The 22,391-nt window shown below is 59.1% G+C and overlaps 1 protein-coding gene across 3 annotated transcripts in view; it reads right to left on the bottom strand.

Moving 5' to 3' along the window:
* INTS3 (integrator complex subunit 3) overlaps positions 1 to 22,391 on the bottom strand; it is a 44,198-nt gene that overhangs the window by 4,891 nt on the left and 16,916 nt on the right. For 2 of the 3 annotated variants that reach the window (XM_074853175.1, XM_074853174.1), the window contains exons 8-25: positions 21,476 to 21,605; positions 18,257 to 18,354; positions 17,325 to 17,516; positions 15,988 to 16,075; positions 15,404 to 15,483; positions 13,368 to 13,459; positions 12,690 to 12,796; positions 11,538 to 11,657; positions 10,054 to 10,183; positions 9,108 to 9,162; positions 8,151 to 8,254; positions 7,433 to 7,477; positions 6,878 to 6,997; positions 6,578 to 6,731; positions 4,712 to 4,780; positions 2,798 to 2,873; positions 667 to 780; positions 534 to 582 (exon numbers count right to left, since the gene is read on the bottom strand). In XM_074853175.1, the coding sequence (XP_074709276.1) occupies positions 534 to 582; positions 667 to 780; positions 2,798 to 2,873; positions 4,712 to 4,780; positions 6,578 to 6,731; positions 6,878 to 6,997; positions 7,433 to 7,477; positions 8,151 to 8,254; positions 9,108 to 9,162; positions 10,054 to 10,183; positions 11,538 to 11,657; positions 12,690 to 12,796; positions 13,368 to 13,459; positions 15,404 to 15,483; positions 15,988 to 16,075; positions 17,325 to 17,516; positions 18,257 to 18,354; positions 21,476 to 21,605 (1,823 nt within the window). Of the gene's footprint in view, positions 1 to 533; positions 781 to 2,797; positions 2,874 to 4,711; positions 4,781 to 6,577; positions 6,732 to 6,877; positions 6,998 to 7,432; positions 7,478 to 8,150; positions 8,255 to 9,107; positions 9,163 to 10,053; positions 10,184 to 11,537; positions 11,658 to 12,689; positions 12,797 to 13,367; positions 13,460 to 15,403; positions 15,484 to 15,987; positions 16,076 to 17,324; positions 17,517 to 18,256; positions 18,355 to 21,475; positions 21,606 to 22,391 lie in introns of all 3 variants that reach the window. The other variant, XM_074853173.1, reaches the window with a different exon arrangement.

Below are 22,391 nucleotides of genomic sequence, written 5' to 3'. Positions count from 1 at the left end.
CCAGGCCACCAGCCACCACCAAGCTCCCTGCCCAGCCCGTACCACCCGGCCGCGCCAGCCCCGCTCCCTCCCCGCGTGGGACAAGCGCTGCTGCCCGCTCGCAGCCCGAGCTCACCCCTGCGCTCTCCATCACCACAGGCTTTTCACTAACGCAATTTAGAGCTGGGATTAGATTAGCCAGCCTCGTGCACGGCCTTAATGAAAATAAATAAAAGTGCTCTTCCCTCGGAGCAGCGGGATGCAGCCGAGCCGCTCGAGCGGGCAGAGACAGCCCAGACGGACGCCGAGGCAGCTCTAGTGCTGCGCCCCGCGGGAGGCGGGTGACGGGCTCCAGGGACGCGCAGGGGGAAAAGACAAACAGCCCGTTGGCACGTGGGCAAACAAAGGGCGCTACAGCCGGGGTCTCATCACACGCAGCCACCCTGCTCTGTCCTGGTGGCGTCCCCTTGTCCCCGACACCCAACGGTGCTGCGGAAAGCCAGGGGGCAGCCCCACAGGAGCCCCTGCGCAGCGTCGCGCTCGGCGCCACTTACTTCTCTCGCCTCAGCTGCAGCAGCAGGCAGGATAACGCCTCGGGGTGCTCTGCGGAGGAAAGGACACCCTGAGCACAAGCTCCCGGCCGCTGCGGCTCAGCACCGCGCCTCTCCCACCCAGGGCACAGCTCACCTTTGTATTTGAGGTGCTGCAGGATGGGGATGATGGTCTCCAGCGGAATGCTGTGTGCGAGGAAGAGCTGCCAGGTGCAGTACTGCTCAAAGGTCTCCCAGTCCAGGCTTTGAACTAGGGGGGAAGCGCAGGATGGCGAGAGGGACCGGCCAAAGCCACCACGGGACAGCGCGGCTCCCGCCCCACGTTCCACCCACCCCGGGCAGCGGAGGAGGACCCGGTGCCCGAAACCCCTGGCAGCTGGCTCCGGGGTCGGCTCTGCCAGCTGAGGCAGAGCTGCAGAGTCACTAAAGCAGCTGCTCGGGGCTCAGAGGAAGAGAATTAACGAGGCTTTTTAATTAATGGGCTTAGACCGCTGCTGCGTGCAGCTTGTGTAACCCCCCAGCTGGATTTAGGCAGCATCGGATCAGGGCAAGGGGGCTTCTCTCCCAAAACACTCACTGGCCCCCGTGCACTGAGCTTGGGGTGGCTCTGCCCAAACCCACCCTGGCCCAGGGGGCTGTGGCCAGCGCTGAGGCTGGGCGGGAGCCACAGGGAAAACCGACGGGCAGCGGCCTGCGCGGAGGCGAGCTGAGGTCCAGTTAAAAAGCAACAAGGGGAACGGGGTCACCCACCGGTGATCCTGGGGGGAAAGGTGAGGAATAACATGAGGGAGAGACCACGGGCACCAGCCTTTTCACAGAAAGAATCACAGAACCATTCAGGTTGGAGAAGCCCCTCGGGATCATCGAGTCCAACCCTCAGCCCGACTCTACAAAGTTCTCCCCTACCCCACATCCCCCCACAGCTCATCCAAACGGCCCTTAAACACACCCAGGGGTGGGGACTCCACCCCCTCCCTGGGCAGCCTATTCCACTCTCTGACCACTCTTTCTGGGAAACATTTTTCCCTCCTGTCCAGCCTGACCCTCCCCTGTTGCAGTTTCAAGCCGTTCCCTCTCGTTCTGTCACTAATTCCCTGGGAGCAGAGACCAGCACCAACCTCTCCACAACGTCCTTTCAGGGAGCTGCAGAGAGTGATGAGGTCTCCCCTCCCCTTCTCCTCCTCACACTGAACAGCCCCAGCTCCTTCCATCGCTCCTCACAGGATTTATTCTCCAGGCCCTTCCCCACCTCGTTGCCCTCCTCTGCCCTCGCTCCAGCCCCTCGAGATCTCTCTCGGATTGAGGTGCCCAAAACTGGACACAACACTCCAGGTGTGGCCTCACCAGTGCAGAGCACAGGGGGACTGTCACCTCCCTACTCCTGCTGGCCACACTATTTCTAATCCAAGCCAGGATGCCGTGGGCTTTTCCTCTGCAGCGGCCAAGGGGAGCATGGTCCCAGCAGAGGGCTGGGCCTGCAGCCGGGAGCTTTGCTCCGTTAGTTCAGGATGGTCCAAGGGCCAGACTAAACACCAGCGAGGGCCCTTCTGCTCTTGGGGTGTCACACTCAACAGAAAACAAAGGGAAATCCCGATTCCAACCATTCTGACCGCCCTTTTGGCATCACTTCCCAGTTGCCCTCATCACTGCTGCACAGGGAGGGGAGGTGACAGCCCAGCGGCTGCTGCACAGTGTGGGGGTGGCCCAGCACACAGCACGAGCACCAGGACATCCCTGGAGAGGCTGCAGGGCTGGGGGACACTTCAGGACTTTCCTCTTTCTTGTTTTTGGTTTTTTTTTTTTTTCCCTCTGCAGATGTGCAGAGCCCTGGGTTACACTTTGCCTGGTGCTGCGGAGAGCCAGGGCGTCGTCCAGCCAGCCTGGTAAAACCCGCTCGAGCTTGGCTCACGCTGCTAAATCGAACGATCCGGTTCAGGGCAGTGATCCTTTACGCAGCGGCAATAATTCCACGAGGAAATCCAGCCTGAGAGCCTCTCTCGGACGCCGCGTGAGCTCTGCAGGGCTCTTCCCACGGCGGCGTGGCCACGCGTGGCGTTGCCGACCACGCGCGGCTCGACACAGACTACAGCCCTCCCGAGCAGAAAGGGCAAAGCTGTGGCGAAGGCTGCAGCCTTCTGCCTTGCCAGGGATTTGGGGTGTCTCTGAAAAACGGGGGCCCAAAGCGCAGGAAGGTTTGGGGGTGCCCAGGAACCGCTCTGCTTTCACCCCCGCCCTCGCTGAGATGCTCGTGCAGGAGCGCTACTCACTGAGGATGTTCAGCACCGAGTCTTTCCGAAACATGACGAGGTTCCCCATCATCACGTGGCACACGAGCTCCTGCAACTGGACGGCAGAGAAAACGGGGTTAGCGGGGTGCCTGGGCTCTGCAGAAGCCTTTTGATGCAGGGGAGCACCAGGCAGGTCCAGAGAGCGAGCAGGGAAGGTGTCGCTCTGCCAACATCAGCCATCTCTGCAAAAACAGGGATCCAGAAACCCCGCGGGCTGCAGGTGGCTCATAAATCAGAGCTGGGTTGAGCAGCTCCAGGGAGAGGCAGCTGTTGCGAGGGACCAGCCGAAGGGAAGAAGTAGTGAGAGATTAATGGTTTCACACATCAACACCCAGGCTGGGGAGCAAGTGTCACGCAGGACAGAGAGCAGATCCCCGCAGGCCGGGCCAGGGCGGGTGGGACGGCGTCGCCCCGTGTGCCGCCGGGCACGAGCACCGGGGACCTGCTCCTCGTGCTCCGGGAGCTCTCAGGCCCAGGGGCCGGCAGCGGGGAGGGCTCGGCAGCCTGCTGGGAAAGCTCCGACCCGCCCTGACCTCTCTGCTGGGGGCCCTGGACTGTCCCTGGGCTGCAGGATGGGAGCTGATGCTACGCAGACGCGTGGTGCTGCCTCACCCCCTCCATCCCCGGGAGAGGCAGAGGCGGCGCAGGGGGACAGGACACACCGGGAGCCTGCCCGGGCTGCACTGAGCCAGGACGGCAGCTGGGGAGCCCCGTTCCCCGCTCCCGCGCTGCCAGGCTCAGCTCCAGGGCGCCCCTTGGCTCTCATCTACCTTCCCCCCTGCTCCTCGGCCTCTGGGTCCAGCCTGCTCGGGCGCAGGGTGCTGGGGGCACGCGGAGCTGCCCGGGCTCTGCCCCACAGACCCCCCGTGGGCCGGGTGCGGGGGCCACGCAGCCAGAGCATGGTGGGGAAACAGATGAAGAATAACAGGAAGGAACGAAGGAATTGGAGAAGGGAGGGGAGAGGAAACGCTACGGGCCTCTGCTGGGAAAAACAAAACCTTTGCATTTCAGCACGGGGCAGAGCCCAGGAGCAGAGGAGTAAGAGCAGGGCTGAGCTGGGGGGGGTCAGGGCATCATGACTCAAACCTTTCCTGTACCCAACGCCGGCTCCAGCCTGCCAAGGAAAACTTGCTGGCGAGGCGTTCTGGCCCCTGCGCAGCTGGGAAAGGCACGACGGGCCGGGGATGGTGTATAAATAGGGCGAGTTAAAGGGTTATCGGCAGATCACGCTCCAGACGAGCCCAGACAGCAGAAACACGCAGCCCAGCATTCTTGCCCGTGCCCACCTCCCCGCCCCCAGCCTTCGCCGGGACTATTTTTGGGTTGCTCATGGCAACTCAGCGTGACCGTGGGGAAAGGTTCCTTCCAGGAGGGTCTAATGAGGGCTCGGCCTTCCGCTCCTCAGCCCGCTGAGCCCGCAGCGGATCTGCCCCCAGGGCGCCAGCTCGGCCCCGCCTGCGCCTCCCCTGCGCCCTCCCGCCCGCTGTGACACCGTCGCTTTGCGTCGCCCCACCAGCACCAAGCACCTCCCTGCCAAGGGGTTTATTATTGATAATTATTATCACTGATCAGCCACGGCGGTGCTTTTTGCTGCAACTCAAGAGGGATCGGAGCAAACCCAGGGAAATCTCAGCAGCGCAGCAGCCAGAAAGAAGCAGCTGGGATTCACCCTTCTGACACCGTTGCTCCTCAATGGAAAGATACACCCAGAGGTTTTGGGGCTCCTCTTTGCAAAGCCTGATGTCTCACTTAAGAACGGGGGCAAGGAGGACTGAACGAGCAGAGTGCTTCCCCCCTGGATGGGCTATTTCAGGTTTAAACCTCCCGGGAGCGGAGGAAACAAGTGCTGCCACTCGAGGAACGCGCTGCCCCCCACCCCAGCCCCCTCCTTACCTGGAATGAGTCGATGACAGCTACAATCATGTTCAGCAGCTCGCCGCTTCGTAGGGTCTCGTCTGGGAACTGCAAGAGTGCAAAACCAAGGCAGGGCTCAGGAAAGGACACAAGGGAGAGGCCAGGCAAGAGCTCCTGTCCCCACAGCTGAGGCAAAACTCCTCCTCGGCTCAGGCTCAGGGGCAGCGTCACGCTGCCTGACCCGACGGCTCGGCCGGCGCTTCCTAACCACAACGGGGGAAAGGAAAAGGAGCCAAGAAAGCGCAGGAGGGCTGAGGGGCTGTTTTCTGTGAGCAGCCCGGAGCGGGCAGGTTCATTCACCACTCGAGCGGGCCCAGGGCTGCGGGGCAGCGCGTGGGCAGGCTGCTGCGAGCGAGCGCACGGCACATCTGTGAGACGCAGCTGACACCAACCATCTGGAGCGAGCGGAGCTGCGCGAGGAGCGAGGCTGCTGCTTCCACTGCCAGTGGCAGAAGTCAGCCAGACCAGAGTGGTTAAAATTCTCCATTTTTCCCTCTCCTCGCTAGCTTCGCTCGCTGTTCCAGGGCCTCACGCGTTACGCAGCACTGCGAGGAATTAAAAAAATAAAATAAAAATCAACGCACGGGCCAAAAGGCCAGGAAAATTGGCAGCAGCGAGCTACGGCTGCACCGTTCGGATCTGGCTGTTCAGCCAGGCCGCACTCGGGACATTCTGCCTGACTCGAGCTGGTCACTACACCCACGGGGGCAGCAACAGTCTGACCCCCTGCTTTAGGGTGGGAGGCTGTTAGACCTCACCAGGGAGGGGATCCAGCTGCTGCTCTCCGCCAGCAGCCCCCCGGAGCACGCGCCGTGCTGCTGCGTGGTACAACGCCTGCTCTTGTGCAGGTTTTCCCCCCTCCCCAGGCTGCTGCTGTGCCGCTTTCCCCAAAGAAACCCCCGGGAAGCGCTCGTGAGGAATGGGGCTGGACGGCCTCAACGCCCAGCAGATGTTCCTGCTGAACCAGCCAGAAAGGAGGGAGGAGCGGGGCCAGCTCATTCCTCCCAGGGAATGAGAAAGTACACGCAGAACTGTGACCCCTCCGTCTATTCAGATGTTACCCTCCCTCTCTCCAACCCCCAGCACCGCTCCCTGAAGCCGGGTGATCGCTGGATGCTTCTTGGAAGCAGCCTCCACCCTGCAAACATTTCAAATAAAAGGCTGCAGCCTGCACAGGGCTGCGAGGGCTCGTCAGCGTCCCAGCAGCAGGAAGGCAACAGCAGCTCTGCCCAAGACCCAGCCAGGCTGCGTGAACTGGGACCAAACTGGGACCTATCTGGGGCCGATCCCTGGCTCCTCGATCCAAATGTGCTCTCTACTAAGTCCAGCTGGCTCCTCCTCAGCACCGAGTGCTGAAAGCAATAAAACCTTTCATTAAACCCAAGGGTTCGGGGCAGGCAGAACTCATTCCGAGCGCCGCTTCCCCCAGACTTTGACACGTCTGCTGGGAGCCTTCACCTGCTGCTCTCCAGAAGAGCAGCAGAGAGCAAAACCTCTTTAAGCGAGGCACACGGACACCACCGCGCTGGGAACCGGGCACGTGCGTGCGCTGAATCCAGGCCAGCGAGTACCGGGCGATGCACGGGAGCACGTCAGGCTTTATCGGGGCTGTAAGCAGCTGAACATCGATCGTGAGGGCAGGACGCCGACCCCCGTTGAGCTGGGCTGGGGGACGGACGGAGACCGCGTCGTGCTCGGCCTGACAGAACTTTTTCTAGGCTTTATGGCTTCTCTGCTACGGGGTAACAGCCCTTGAAGCTCAGAAGTGAACCAGTGCCCGCAGGAAGGGGAGGGGGGGCCCTGCGCATCTGAACTGGGGTTCCCGGTGCCTGGCAGGGGCTTTACCTCTGTGTAAATGGAGGGGGTGAGGTAGCAGAGCAGCCGTACGTCGTCCTCCTGGCAGGCCTTCATGTCCATCATCAGACACGTGTGCAGGTCCCCCAGCTGCGTGGCCTGGGCGAAGGACTCGTAGAGGTTCATCTTCCCCGCCGCAGCTTTGCTAGAAGGAGACGTGCCCAGGTGAGCGCGGAGCCTGCCAGCCCCGTGCTGGGGCGGGGGGGGTGGTACGACCCCGAGCCGTCTCTTGGAGGCAGCGTGAGGCCGAGTGGAAGGTTAGATGCTTCCTGCAACCCCCCATGGGCCTACCTGGCTTTTAAATAGTACAGGAGGTGGTAGCCGATCTTGGGTTGCTTCTGGTAGAGCTCTGACAGGAGATCCAGCAGCAGCGAGAAACCACTATTATCCTCCTGCATCTGGCAGAGGTTCCTTGAGGAGCACAGGACAGGGAGACGTCACACGGGACCCCCTGCACGAGCTTCTCCGCTAACGCCGAGGCCCAGCCCAGCTCCCAGTACCAGGCACACTCCGGACTGGACACCGGGGCCACCTCTCCCAGCCCTGCTGCAGAGAACAGGACGTGCAGCAACAAAGGGGTGAGGACCAAGCAAACTTCTGTTACCCAGGGATCCCACGCTTCCACAAATGACCAAATGAGCTGCCATTTTCTTATATTTTTAAGTCTTTCTACTGAACAAAATGCAACACAGGCAGAACGAAGCAATAAACTCTTCTGATCCTGGGATCAGCCCTGGGGCAAGCAGGGGCGTGGCAGAATTAGGCCCCCAGGGTTCACCCACGGTGGTGGTCAGGAAGCAAACAAAGCCCTAACTCGATTCTTGAAAAATTTCAGAACAGACATACCTAAATATTAGGTAGAGAGGCTTCCCCACTGACTCCTCCAGAGACCTGTGGGACAAACGCAGCAGTCAGAGCTCTACGGGCACCCACCCTCCGTGTTTCCCCAGCAATGGCAGGGAAAAAGCCCTGGCCCTTGCTCACCGTGGTACTCAGGCCACCAAGGGCTAGTCCTAGCTAACGGGGAGACAAAACGGTCCTGGGCCACCAAGGGCTAGTCCTAGCTAAGGGAGACAGAACGGTCCTGGGCCACCAAGGGCTAGTCCTAGCTAACTGGGGGCCACCAAGGGCTAGTCCTAGCTAAGGGAGACAGAATGGTCCTGCTGCCAGAGCCCAGCAGCTCCGACTCCGAGCCCTGTTCCAACAAAACCCCAGAGGAAGAGCGTACGGTGCTGGTTTGTGCGGGTACAGCAGGGACAGATGGAGCATTTAGGACCTTGTGTGTCCTGGTCAGCAGCAGCCACGGGGCCATCACTTAAACTGAGCTCTGACACAAGGATCTGGGGCAGCAAGTTCTCCCGGCACTTGTGGGGAGGAGGAAGATGTTCTCTTTCGAGCCCTGGATATGACAAGTTGACCAGCTCCACGCTGACCGCTGTGAACCCTGGATTGCTTCACGGGGGAAGCTGCCGGCTGCAGCACAGCCTTCTGAAAATGGTGAATATTTTACTGGGAAAAGCCCAAGTCCCAGTGTGAAAGGATGAGACACAAAATAGAGCCTTACTCCTCTGTGATTTCTTCTGGCAAAACCTCACCACGGAAGTGAGCCTTAAATAGCTCCTGGAGGCAGGATGCGAGCACTGATAACTGCTCCGAGTCGAAGTCCTCCTGGTAGAGAGAAAGGGAAGAATAAGGGGAGAAAGCACCAGCTCAAACCCTGCCTGCCCGGCACAGGTACAGCTGGGAGGGACACAGCAGAGTCACTGCTGCGGGGAACAGACCCTGGGCTGCTCGGGAGCCATTTTGCTGCTATTGCAGCACCAGGAGCTGCTCATCAGCAAGACAAGCCCCTAATTGATGCCCAGCTCTGAAGCACTTCACAATCACCGTGGGCCACTTGTCCTCTAGTGGCCAGTGATTCCCTGAGCTCAGCTCTCCCTCTGCAAAGGGCTAACAGGGACTGAAGGCAATGAGGATTTACACCCTGACAAGCCCTTTCCCCGTGGAGGGAGGAGCAGCTCTCATGTGCTAAAAGGCCACTTGACTCTAAAGGGAGCTGATAGAGGCAGGGGGTGAACTCAGCTCCTGGAAAAACATCTGCAGCTCTTCTGCTGGGCAGGGCTTGCTGCGGCCTCTCCTGAGCACAAAGCCCAGGGCCAAAAGCCAGGGAGCATCCCAGACACACGGCACACGCAGAAGCCCCCGGGAGCTCTGCAGACACGAGAGCAGCCGCGCGGGGTCAAAACGTGAGCGCGTCTCCCCCAGCAGCTACCGGGGACGTTTGGGCACGAGGAAACAGAGCACGGACGGAGCGATCCTGCCCTGCTCCACCCTTCCAGCCAGCAGCAGCCTGGGGCTGTGTTTAACAAGCCCGGAGAGAGCTGCACAGCAGCGTTTTGAACTCCTTCAGGATTCGAGTGTCCTGGGGCTCGCGTGTCCCTCCTTCAGTCGCGGCTCTCGGGGCAGCCGCTCTGGTTTTACAGTTAGGCCGGAGCGCTGCTCCCCGGCTCTGGGCAGTTACCTCCAGGACTTGATCCACGATTTCCTGCATGACCTCACACTGAGCTTCCGTATCGCTGGAGCACAAAAACAAGAGGAAATCCAAGTTACATAGGAAGATACCGAAAGCGGGGACAAGGGGGCTTTGTGCTGAGTTGGCTCTGCTCGGGACCCCCGCTCAGGACCTGAGAAAGGGGAGGGGGGGGGGGCTCTGCTTAGTGCTGGTGCCAGGCTTAGAGGAAGGCACGGCTCAGAAGCACACACTGCAGACACCCAGCCCTGGCACTGCTGCAGCACCTACTTACAAAAGTGCCCGAGGTTGTCTGCAGCAAGACAAACAAATTAAATGACTAAAAGCATAAGATTAAATGCACTTAAAGCCATAAAGACATAAATTACGTTAAATCCGTCTACTACACCAAGGTCTGCAAAGCAAGAGCTTTTTTTAACCTTCTTTAGATGGAGTTAATTCCAAGGTCACTGAAAATCAAGAGTGGAGGTGGGGAAGTCCAGAGAACATGCGGACACAGGTACGTCTCTGTCCACGGGGAACGTGTCCCGTGCAGAGATGTACTGAAACCTCCCTCCAGACCACACCAGCCCCGAAGGCCTCCGCAGCCTCCCCTCCTCAATCCAACAGCGAAGGATGAAACTCAAGAGCCTTTTGCCTTCCTGTCACAGATTCAGAGAAATGTTGTAGCCCCCCAGAAAACTGCTGTTGTGTCCTGGTCTGGGCCCGCTCCAAGGACGACTTACAAGGCTCTTAACCCAGCGCCTTTCAAAACCACCTGGGCATTTCCTGCAGAAACTCTGGAGGAAGAGCTCTCCGTGTTAAAGCCACAAGGTTGCATGAGCTCTGAGAGAAGGGCTCTGGAGGAAGCAGCACTGTACAACAGGCCTGAAAGGACTCGTGTGTCGTTGCCCTGAAGCGATGGACACGAACTCTAACAGGACCAAACGACACCAACCTTCCCTTCTGCAGCTGCAGGACTTTGTCCTTCAGTGACTCATCCAGCTGGTCCAGGAACGGTGTGATATCAACAGGCTCCTCCACAATGGTTTCTTTGATCGGATGAAACCTGAACTCCCTCTTCTTCCCTGCAACAAAGCAAGCAACAGTGGAATACTCTGTTTTCCCAAGCAGCTACATCGAAGAGGCACTGGCAGCAATCTCTGTCCCAGCAGCGGGAGCTGTGTGGGGCTGCGGGGCCGTTGGCACCCCAGGAGGAGCAGCGTGCCCCCCACGTGCGCTCCGGCCTCAGATCTCCCCTTTCACCCTTTAGAGACGTGTCCAGGTCACAGCGAGCGCGAAGGCGGGATGGGATCCAACCGCAGGGGCTGTCCAGAGCTGCGCTTCCCCTTCAGTCCAGTTTCCCAACCTGACGCTCTCCCTGTCCTTCAACACGCTCCACACACGCCGCCGGCTCGCGAGTCTCCCTCTACCCGAGGCGCAAACGCTTGTGTTCAGGACTCTGGGACTGAGATACCCCAAGTGCTTTTCCACACCCTCATCCTCCAGGCTCATTCCACGCCACAAAAATGAACCGCGGCAGAGCCAGAAGCGCCAGGGCCAAGGCGGAAGCGCTCGCAAAGAAGCTGCCGCTAAGGGTTGGGACAAGGTGGGTGATCCCCTTTGTAAAAATCCTCTCTGCACGCGGCTTTCGAGCCTGCGTCCCTCTCAGGGGCCCCAAGCAGGGTGCGACGGGCCTATTGAAGACAGCGCTACAGCGGTGTCATGTCCTCTCCCCCATCCTGGGCCTGTGGCCCCTCCCCACTGCAGGGGTAACCCTCCAGCGTGGCAGGAAGCCCACAAGAGTCCTACCACCAAAGCCAGGAAGAGCTTGAGATGCCTCCAGCTCCAGAAGGGATTCTGGCCTTGCGCAGGCTTGTCAGCCCCATGACTTCGAGAGGGAGCGAGCGTAATGAAAACCGTGTGGCTGAGCAATTAGAGGCCTGAGCCTCATTAGCAGCTGCCTGAGAACAGAGACACCCTGTTCCCAAATCAACCATCCGGCCCAGCATCTGCCACAGGGATTCCCAACCACGCAGCGCAGCGGGGCTGGAGACTTGTCAGACATCGAGGGAGGACACAGGGGTGGAGAAAGGGCTACATTCGAAGGGACGAAGCTCTAGGGAACAACCAGACAAGGAGGTGAAGCCCAACAGATCTGGATTCCCTTCGAGCACAGATCTGGATCAGATCTCCTGAGCCTGGCTGCCGGGGACTGGGAAGCAGCAGAGCGTCAGTCTCAACACCTCTTGCAGAAGGAAACCTGGATCTCAAGAAGGGGCCCTGCCTTGAGCAGGCTTTGAGGGAGCTGTGCTTACAGCTTGTGCTCTGAGGATCCTCCATCACAAAGGGAAGGTGCCCGTTGCCCGTGAGGCAGTGGGGAAACACTGTCCGGCGCAGAGGCAAAGGCTGCATTGTTGCCCAGCTGGCTGCACTCCTCACCTTTGCTGTTCAAGTCGTCTTCGTCGTCACTGAACGCGGCCTCGGCGTTGTCATAGCAACCGTCATCCTTTTCTGACATATGATTGTCCATCTCCATGGAAACGGGTTCCTCAATTTTGACTGCAAGAATGTACACAAAGGGGTCAGGGCAGAACGGCTCTCGCACAGCCAAGGGGCAGGGCAGGCTCTGCCTGCGAGTCACCTCCACAGGCTCCGGCAAGGAGATAAAAGTGCTTTGAAAAGGCAAAAAAAAAAAAAAAAGAGTCGGGCAAGTGACAGACCCTGGAAAACTCAAGCTGGGGAAGGGCACTCCCAGCACCTCCGCTTCTCCAGCCCTACCCGGTGCCACGTGTGGCAGGGCTGGGTCGTTCTCCCCCCGAGCTGCCCAGCATCCTCAGGCTTCATCCCTCACCCAGGCCAAGAGCAGAGCCCGAGTCCCGGAGCAGGGCCACAGCTTTGCCAGCAGAGCCCGGGAAGAAGAGGGGGGTGGGGGGAGATGTTTTAAGATACGGTAACGCTTTTCACTGTCCCACTCTGCCTGTTAGGCGTTTTGTTAGTGCTTGAATTAAAGTGACGTTCTTGTTTTCTTCCCCTAACGAGCCTGTCTTTTGCCTGCGTCCACTAATGAGTGAGCGACCCCTCCCTGTCCTTATCTCCATTCCTGAGCCTTTTGATTCATTTTTTCTCCTTCCCAGCACTGGGAGGGAAGGGGTGGGTGAACTGTGTGGCGCTCCGTGGCTCTCTGAGCTCAAACCAGGCTTTGGGGCAGCCGGGTTTGTTGGGTAGGTGGGTCCCTTCAGCCAGGGATGCAGCAGAAAACCAGACAGGCTGACAGGCACAGGCCTTCAGCAGCTCTCCTGCTAAATACAGGTTAGAAATGCTTGCTCTTTGTTTAACCTAATTATGTTAATCAATTAGCCTACAGAGAAGAAAGGCTAAGTAGCCCCTACGGAGCAGAGAGAAACGGGTAGTGTGCATCTTGGGTGTACAGGGCTGAGATGATGGGAGACCACAACCAGCCATAAATACCAGCACCCTGAAGCCTCCTCTCCCCCCTCCAACCCTCCGAGCGGCAGCGGCTGCTGCAGGAGAGCCGGGGAAAGCCCCCTCTGCGGGGAGGCAGCAGCGCCGCAGCCTCCCCCTGCCACCTACCTTCGATGGGGGGCGAGGGTGAACTGCAGAACTCCGGGAATTTCTCCCTCAACATGGCGCGGAGCTCTTTGTCCAGCTTGGGGTTGTCAAAGAGAGGGGCCAGGTGTCTGTGAGAGGTGGGGGGTGGAAGGGAAAGGGATGAGAAAGAGGCGAGATACGGCGCCCTGCTGCGTAGCTTCACCTCGGTGGACGCGCGAGGGAATCTCCTCCCTTACGTCAGGGCTTTGGTTTGTTACGGACCACAAGCTACGAGGTGCCACGTGCCCTCCTGCAGCTCGGCCGGGGTTCCCTCGCTTGGCCACCAACGGGACTGGAGCCACCAGAAGAGGCGTGGGAAGGGGAGAAGAGGCATCACCTCCCCGGAGGGATTCAGGAGCTGTCTGCAGGCTGCAGCACCACCAGCAAGGCTGCTCCGTGCAACCTGGGGACATTTCTATCCATCTGAAGCCAGTGGCTAAAGCTTCCCTCACCCACCCCGTCCCTTGCTTCAAGGAACAGCTCTCAGGACCAGCCTCAGCACCATAAAGACACAACTATGGCTCCTTCTATGGTTCATACACAATACAAATGCCCTCCGCAGCTCTTACAGGGCCTGGAGATCGTTTGGACTAGGCTGATGACAGCCAGGAAAATTGGTGCACAGTTGTATAAAAGCAGTAAAATTCAGGGCTGTCTTACGCAAGGACTCGCTTCTCCACAATGTGGGTGAGAGAGTTGAACACGCCTTGCCGGACGTGAGCCTCCAGCGGGGGGTAGAAGTTGGGAATGATCTGAAAACAGGAGAACAACCACATTAGTGCCATCAACCCTCCCGCCTGCCGTTGGGCCTGCGTCAGCCAGCAGGACACAGCCAGAGCTAAGGCCATCGCTCAGCTTCTCGGGTCGCCCTCGACTCAAGCGCCACATCCCAGCTGCTCCTGGCCAAGAGGGGCAGCAGGAGAACTCCCCGAGTGCAGCATCTCGGGGATGGTGGATAGAAGGGGGTCCAGCCCACACCTCTGGCTTTTCCACGCCAGCAGACCAGCCGATGCATCTCCCAGGGATGAGGAAAAGCCACAGACGCTGCCTCGTGAGCTGTGAGAAGCCCTGGGGCGTGCCAGAGCCACGCTGCAAGCAGCAGCGACTGCTGCAGGAGCAGGGGCCCCCCCCACCCAACATTCAGCTCTGTTCACACACAGTCCTCTGCTCCTGGAGGAAGAGGACTCCTCCCCGAAATCTGGGTCATCCCAGGAACCTTCCACCTAATTCCTCTGCCAGAAGCCAGCAGCTGCTTTTGCAGCCCGGGAGCACACGGAGCGTGCTGGGCATGAGGGAGGAAAGTGATGTAACTCGCAGCTCTTCCAGTGCTCATGCCACGGAAAGACCCCGCTTCCAAGAAACACCATCAGCCCTCCCTGGGACCAAATTACTGGAACCGGCAAGTCTTGGCAATGCCTCCCCCAGGCTGGAGGGGCAGGAGCAGCTCGGCGCACTGCCCGAGGAGGGCTGGCCTTTGAAAAGGAGACGGTGGGTCTGACTTGCTCCCTGCCGCAGTGAGATGCTGTTTGCCCTCAGGGGGTGACACCGGGCCAAGCAGTTCATTAGGTATTAAAGGGAACAATTCAGAAGCTTTTTTCCTACTAACTCTCATCCTTCTGGAAGGATTTATTTGCAGAGTTGGGAAGTCTTACATGCCTTCCCACAGTGGCGTTCCCATTAATGAATGACACAAGGGCCCAATGCTCCGACCTCCCTGGATTTATCAAGAGGCTGCGAGGACTCACCAAAGCCTCTCGAGGCGAATTATTTGGCTGAGCCTCCGCAGCAGCGCGTCTGACTGCGCTCTTGGCTCACCAGCGAGGGGAATATCCCTCCTTCATTTAGCATAGGTAAGGGGAGGTTAAAAGGGCTGCCAGCAGATACTGAGCTACTCTTGCAGGCTGTTTCGCAATCAAGAGGCTCAGGGCAGAACAGACCAGATGATGCACTGAGGAACGTGGAAAAAAAAAAAAAAAAAACAAGAAGGGGGAACAGCTTCTTTGGTTTGGTTTGGTTTTTTGGCTCTGAAGAATGGGCAGCGAGATGACACTATCTTGCTGCTCCAGTATCACTGGCTCTAGGAATTAAAGAAATTCTCTTCCTGCGGGATGGAGAGGCAACAGGCCTTTGCCCCGAAGCTCTCTGGGGAACGGCGACGTCTGTTTGGCCTGAGCTTGCGTTACCATTCCTGCCCTTCGTGACCGGTCAGCACAGAGCAAGCGCGGCCCGCAGGGACCAGGCTGCGCAGCTCAACCACTCGACTGCTCCCAGCTTCTGTCTTGGCAGAGAAGGGAAAGCACCGACCTACACCCAACGTGCTGCTGCTGCCCCAGCAACGGGCAGAGAGCACGGCCCGGCTGCAGTCCCGAAGGATGCACCTCCAGGCCCACACACTTCACTCCTCTACCCCACGGACAAGATTATGAGGCTAAAGCAAGGCCCAGAGGCTGACACAGCGACCCGCTCGCTGCGGAGCGTGACCCCTGCGCAGCCGGCTGGTGTAAGCAGATGCGAGCGCGGCCGTTTCCCTCCACGCTGTCCTCTGCTGACACTCCCGAGGAGTCTCTCTGTCCCGCTGGCGGCAGAGGGACCGTGCGGACCCCAGAGGTTGCTTTCACAGCCCTCAGCGCTCAACCCCCATCATGGGACTCAGCCAGCCAGGCAGGGAATTCCCCGGCGCGCGAGGAGCAGCTCACCCGGCACATGAAATCCAGCAGCGTGGCGGTGATGGCAGGGTGAGGCTTCATGGAGTGATGCATCACCAGAATGGCAGGCTCTGCAAGGAGAGAGCAGGGAGCCCTGTGCTGAGAGCCGCTGGGACACCCACATCCCCCATGTCCCCTCGATCCTTCAGACCCAGCCCTCGACCTCTGGGGCGCAGAGGGAACACCCTTCTTTTGGCTTGGACGCACCCTTGCCCTCATCCAGCTCCTAAATAACACTTGGGCTTCAAAGAGTGGCCAGAACCAGCCTCCCTGCAGGCAGGAGCTCCCAGCAATGCCCCCGGCTCTCGCGTGCCCTGGGACAGCCCAGCAGCCGCTCAGGGGCAGCCACTGGCCTCAAGGAAGACACTGGCTGCTACTAGGGCTACGAAAACCACAGTTAAAACCGGCTCCATCAAAGTAACTCTCCTGCCAGCCTGCAAATCCCAGGCGTTCAGGGCAGGGGAGGGAACTGATGTGGCTTTCCCCACCAGATCCCCCCACCTCTACCAGCTCTGGATGCCGTTAACCCCTTCTTCGACCCCTGCCCATGCAGAGGAAGCCTCCCTGTGGCATACCAATATTCATGATGCTGTCCTTCTCGGGGTTGAAGAAGAGCCAGTCATAGAATAGGGCCAGTTTGGCATTTGAAGCAGCAACGTTGGACTAGAGAAGGAAAAAAAAAAAATAGAAATAGTCTGAGGGAATTCGGGGGGTTTATTCTGGAGAAGAGGAGGCTGAGGGGAGACCTCCTGGCCCTCTGCAACTCCCTGAAAGGAGGGTGCAGAGAGGGGGGAGGAGTCTCTTGAGCCAAGGACCCAGCGGCAGGCCAAGAGGGAATGGCCTCAAGCTGCGCCAGGGCAGGGTCAGACTGGCTCTTAGGAAGGATTTCTTTGCAGAAGGGGTTGTTGGGCGTTGGAATGGGCTGCCCAGGGCAGGGGGGGAGTCCCCATCCCTGGAGGGGTTGAAGAGTCGGGTTGAGCCAGCGCTGAGGGATCTGGTGGAGTTGGGAACGGTCAGGGTGAGGTTCATGGTTGGACTGGAGGAGCTTCAAGGGCTTTCCCAACCCAGAGGATTCTGGGATTCTGTGTGATTCTGTGAATATGGTGCTGAGCACCCCATCCCTCTGCACACCCAACATGCCGGGCCCTGCTGCTGCGAGGCGGGGGGTGGCGATGCTCTTCCCACCACCAGGATAGGGCAGAGCTGGCAAAACCCCTCCCCGGGTACCAGCTGCTGGGAAATTCTTGAGCAAACCTGCCTGCTCCAAAGGCAGCTCCGGCCCGGGCAGCGCGGCAGAGGCCGAGGCAGCCCCAAGCCTGGGACACACAGGCCGCGTACTTGGTGAAGCGCAGCCCGGCTACAACCCCGAACTGTGCAGAATTGGGCCCCGCACATCACTTGGTGTTATCTGCCCCACGTTTACGGGCACAGCTGCAGCCGTTTCCTCAGCAGTTTCTGCTGTCTGATAAGTGCTGCGGGTCACAGTCCTGGGTGGGACAAGGGACGATGGGCCGGGCAGGGAGAGTGGAAGCCAACGAGGCTGTAATGAGGCAGCATATAACGAGGCATCCCAGTGGGGCAAGAGAGGCCCCACGCCTTGTAGATGGGTCATAAACATAAATCAGAAACAAAGGGCTTGACAAGCTGAAAGCGAGAAGGTGAGGGTTACGCAGGGAAAGCAGATCCTAAAGGATTCAACGTGCAGCAGAGCCAGGACTAAAATCCAGAGCACAGAACGAAGGGCAACGTCCCAACTGCTGCTCCGCAACTGCCTCCCTCAGCCCAGCCAGCAAATACCTAATCCCAACCTCCGCGGCAGCTTCCAGCACCAGCAGGTTACCCCCTGCTCTGCCAGGGAGGAGATGCCCGGCCGTTCCGTGAGTCGCTTTCGGGTCTGGCCCTCGCCACTCACCGTGCAGGTGGTGAGCAGCCACCCGATGATGGCCCAGCGCGGGAGGATGTCGGAGCTGAGCACCTCGTTGGAGGGGTGCACCACGCCACAGATGTAGCGTATGAGGTCGCAGCGCAGGGACTGGCTGTCTGGGGTGGACAGGTACTGCCGCTGAAACCAGTCCTGGTACCGCTTCTGCTGGCCAAACCGGACCTGAAGGGAGAGGGAAAGACGCAGGTTTGGCTCAAGGCTTGGGGAAAGGCTGCTCAAACCGCGCTCTGCCATCCTCTAAGCTGCCTCTTTTGGCAAACTCTGCTCCACGCCCTGCTCCCCGGCAGCCCCGGGCTGGCAGCGTCTTCAGAGAGACCGAGGAAGCAAAAAAGGCCATTGTGCAGCGTTCTCACGCGGGGCCCGTCTCCAGGCGAGCGGCCGGGACCACACGCCCCACGTGCGCGGCGCAGCGCAGCCCCTGCGAGCAGGCAGCGTGCAGGCAGCGAGCAGGCAGCGGCGGGGGAAGCGAGCTCTGCCCGGCGCGCGGGCACAGATAACAGTTAACCCCGGTGCCGGCGCTGCGCAGCTCCTGGCCTCTCCGGAGCACGGCGGCTGGTGTCGGAGCTCTGATAACCCACCACGTCGCGGCCGTTCAGAGGAAGCGCTTGCCTTGGAAAGCGGCCAGCCAGGAGCAGCGTTCCCCTGCGAGGCTGGTTTGTGCCTTTTAATGAATACCAGGGATGTCTCAGGCCCATCTACATCAGCTCCTGCTGGGCAGCCCCTCCTCCCCCTGTCGCCGTCAGATGCCAGAAGCAACAAATACTCGCCCCAGTAAAGCTCTGCCCTCCCTCCCCGTGCCCAGTGCCAGCGTGGGAACGGGACTGGTGCACCGTGGACCGGGCAGGGACGTGCCCTCCTCCCCCGCGTTGGCATAGGACCCCCGGCGAGCACGAGGGAATTACCCGTGAGGTCATGAAGAGCAGCTTGGTTTCCATGTCGGGAGTGAGGCGACACGCCAGGAATTTGCGAGAAGTCCTCGACTGGAGGAGCTGCAGGACACCTGGGGAGAGACAGAGGGGTCGGTCTGCGCTGGCACGGCCGGCGGGCGGGTGGGGATCTACCGACAGCCACAGCGAGCCGAGCTCGGAGCGTTACGCTCCGTTTCCCCAGGGCAACAGGCAGAGGAAAGGGATCAAGATTTTGGCTGGAAAAGGTCTCTTATAACATCTCCTGGGCGGTGCAAGCTTTTGTTAGAGATCACTAATGAGGACGCCAGGAAGGAGAGTGTGGAGAAAGGGAGAGGGGGTGCACAGCAGGACAGGGACGAGATCTGGAGGAGAAATGAGAAATTCCAGACGCCAAGACCCAAGTTATAACCAAGAGAGCACGTTTCCCATCTCCCACCCCTTGGCCTGGGCACCAAAAAGCCGTGAGGCGTAGAGAGCACCCGTCCTGGGCTCTGCCAGCACCTACATCCGACTCCTTCCCTGGAGTAAACGCACCCAGATGTAACAACAAAGATCAGACACAACAGAAAAAACTTGTGTGTGGACACGCGTGTAGGGAATGGAGGATGGGAAGGAGAAGGGGAGGTTGCAAAAGCCGCTCTCGTTCCCAGACAGCTGCAAAGAGGAGGAATTTATGACCTGAGCGGAGAGGCTTTGCTGCTGCTTGACAAGACCTGAAGGATTTACGGGGCAGCCAGCTCTGACGCAGACAGGCAGGCGCCAGGGACGCTGCGCTCTCGCCGGTTGGAAGTCAAGTCGTCCTTCTGCCGCGCGGCCCGAGGGTCGCACCTGAGCAACCGAGGGCTGGAGGAGGGAAGCTCAAAGCAGAAAGGAGAGATGCCAGCTCTGGTGGAGCTCAGAGAAAGGGTGGGGCGAGCTGCGCAGCAGGGGAAGAGCCACAAAAGCACCTTGTTTGTTAAAAGAGCTCCCAGCTGCTCAGAGGGAGCGATGGGTCCTGCGCCGGGAGCCGTCCCCTGCGGCGGTTTCCCCCCGTGCTCCTGCCCAGGCCGCAGCGTGGAGCTCAGCAGGACTGACCCGGATTGGAGGTTACAGAGAGATACAAACCCGAGAGCATGTGGACCAACGGCTGCTAGAAGCAACGGCCACCTTGCAGAGCAATTATTACAGCAGGCAAGAGGGCAAAGAAGTCGTTTTACGACCAATTGCAGGGGAAATTGTTTTGGGGAGGGGACTGCCAGGCTCCACACGAATGAGGGCACCCCTGGACAGATCACCTTGTGCTCAGAGTCCTCCCATCCGGCCCCCAGAGCCAACGGCGGGGTCCTGTGCGGGACAGGGAGGAGTGAAAACCCAGCCAGACACAGCCCCCCTCTCCCTGCACCCCGAGGGCTGCCCAGCTGCCAGCGCTGGGGCGTCCCCCCCGAATTCTGCCGGCTCCGGCGCGTTGCAGCTGAAGGAGAAACGCGCTGGTGTGTGCGTGCGCTTACCCGGGCGTCCTCTCACCTCTCCGAGCCATCGGGCAACGCCACGGGGCGCCGGTTGTGGTGTCAAACAGCAGAAAAAGGGAACCAGAGGAGAAAGGGCAAAAACCAGGGGGAGTTTGCTAGTTGTTAGAAGAGAATGAGTGAGGAGCGCTGATGTCAGCCCCGGTTTAGGTATCGTTTTGCTGGGTCATTTGGCTAAAACTGGCAGAAAATCAGGAAATAACCCTGACCAGCTGCCCCTACCGGAGTGGGAAGCAAGTGAAGCTACAGAGACAATCAGGTGCCCCAGGACGCTCCGAGCATGGACGCAAAAGCTCAGCACTCAGCTGGGAAGATCCAGACAGAGCTAAGAAATGGTTCTAGTGCACATAGAGCTGCGGGGAGAGGCGGGGGCTGCGCCCTGGAAATGGGAAACGTGAGCCCGCCTCAGGCGTAGGGCTCAGACTACGGGCCCCACAGGCTACCTCTGACAACCCAGCGAGGGGAACCGGGTCCCTGCAGCCCTTCGGCTGGCACGTCTCAGCAGAGCCCAGCAATGACAGGAGACAGGTTCTGGAGATGGAGAAGAAGCCAGAGATCACAGAGCTTAAGGAGCATTTAATCAAATGATGTGCCACGAGTTTCCCTGGGCATAATCTGAGATCTTTAAAGTGACATTAACACGGCCCCCGAGAGAGGAAAGCCGGCACCGGGGGCGGGGGGAGAACACTTGAAAGCCCCATTTCCAAAGACTCACTAGAATTGCTGCAGACAGATAATGATGTGACAGCCCCTAGAGAAGTGAATAATTTATACCAATAAAAATTATAAATATAACACTCTCTCCGTCGTGTCTATTTTATAACCGGTGCTGTGCAGAGAGCTCCACGCCTGAGCCTTTGGCACACCAAGCGTGCCCGGCTACTGGGAGAAATAAAATCCCATTTGGGAAGTGTCAGTTGCTGCATCTTCTGGACTTTTTGCTTTAGAGCTGGGGAGCTTCATCAGGCTCTTTTCTGGAGTCTGAAGGACTCAGGGACTTTGTATCTCTGGGCTCCAGCTTCATTTTGGTTTATAAATCAGTTAATTAAAAAAAGCAACAATTCTGGAAGTGTTAAGTCCAGAACAAGCAATACAATTTAATGACTCTCATCGTGGCCCAGCCGCGTTCTTGTGATTTATCATTACAGCTGCCTGAAGTATCTGTTTTTCAGGATGGTTTAAAGCCCAAACGCCTACAAGGCCTCTGCAGCATTTAAAAAATTGGCAAAAGCTGCCAAGCGCCGGATGCGACCATGGGAGAGCGGCCCAGGCCCTGCCCCTATCCCTACGCTCCCGGCAGCCAGCAGAAAGCTGCTTTTGGAGGCATCTTCTCCCAGTTAGTGACGAGAGGGGCTCTGGAAGCAGCCACGTGGGCCTTGATGCTGACGGAGGTGGGATCTCACGCTGTAATTATGGCGCTCTCTGCAAGCTCTCCTCTAAAAGAGCATCTGGAAGGAACCCACACACCCAACACACGCTGCTTTCGCAGGGCTGTAACGCAGCCGGAGAGCTCTAGCACGGTCCCGAGAGCCAGACGGGCTGCGCAGAGCGAAAAACTCTGCGGGATTTTTTGCTTCAACTCTCCCCAGAAGGGGCCGACAGTCGCGGCAGCCTTGCCGCAAGGGCGTGCGGAGGCAGGAGGGGGTTGCCTGTGGCTAGCGGGGCTCTGGCAGGGGCTCGCCCTGCCCACGGAGCCGGTCCTGCCTACCTGTGAACTGTGCGCTGAGGACCTGCGGGTTGTGGATGATGTCCTTCCACAGCTGCTCGAACTCGGGGATCCTCGCAACGTTTTGCAGCAGCCGCACAAGGTCCCGGCCGATCATGAAGCAGTCCATGAACTGGGGAAAGGAGAGGGGGGGGGAAAAAAAAAAAAGATAAATCTCATTTGCTGTTTACCTGCTCCTGAGCAGGGGGAAGGAGGAGGGGAATGGAGGAACAGTCAGTCCTTCAACCTTCCCGCCAGCTCCAGATGATTCACTCTTTGCACAATATCTACACTCCTGCCCCTGGCAGGATGCCCCTCTTTTGAAGCTAGCAGGTTCTGAGAGGCAGGGTGACAGGCGGGAAGGTCAGCAGCTATTTTAAAATGTTCTCTCTCTTGTAAAGCAAACAATCAGCCCATAAATCTGACATTTTCTCTCCAGGACTGCAGCCAGTCTCTGAAGCTAAGACTTGACACTTGGTCCTTCCCACCCAGCACGGAGGAAGGGGAGAGCGGGCAGGGAGCTGCAGAGCCGTCACAGCCCGCTGGAGTTAGGATGCCAAACGCAAGGATTTCTGCCTACACCCAGCTTTGGTGACTTCTCCAGCATGATACAGACCAAAAAGTGGCCTGGAGCTGGCTGCTGTGTTCGCTGTAAGCCCGCGAGGACACTGGCTGCCTCCCGAAGGGAGGAACTGGTGTTCACTAAGGTGCCACAGCAGCAGAAAGAGAATGGTTTTAGCCCCTGCGGCTTGGATAAGAGACTGAAATGAGGCAGCCCCATCCAAACAGCTGCTCTGCCCCCACCCCAGCCTGCAGTCCGACGGGATAGCCGGGGGGAATCTGTTCCAAAGCCATTCACAGCCTGCACTGAGCATGAACCGCGCACCGCTGTCCGTACGGCGCGAGCGGGGCGGTGCCT

Source organism: Strix uralensis, chromosome 32 (assembly GCF_047716275.1).
Source record: "Strix uralensis isolate ZFMK-TIS-50842 chromosome 32, bStrUra1, whole genome shotgun sequence".
NCBI lineage: Eukaryota > Metazoa > Chordata > Aves > Strigiformes > Strigidae > Strix > Strix uralensis.
The sequence above is the reverse complement of the archived record's forward strand: the minus strand, read 5'-3'. Positions and strand labels throughout refer to the sequence as shown.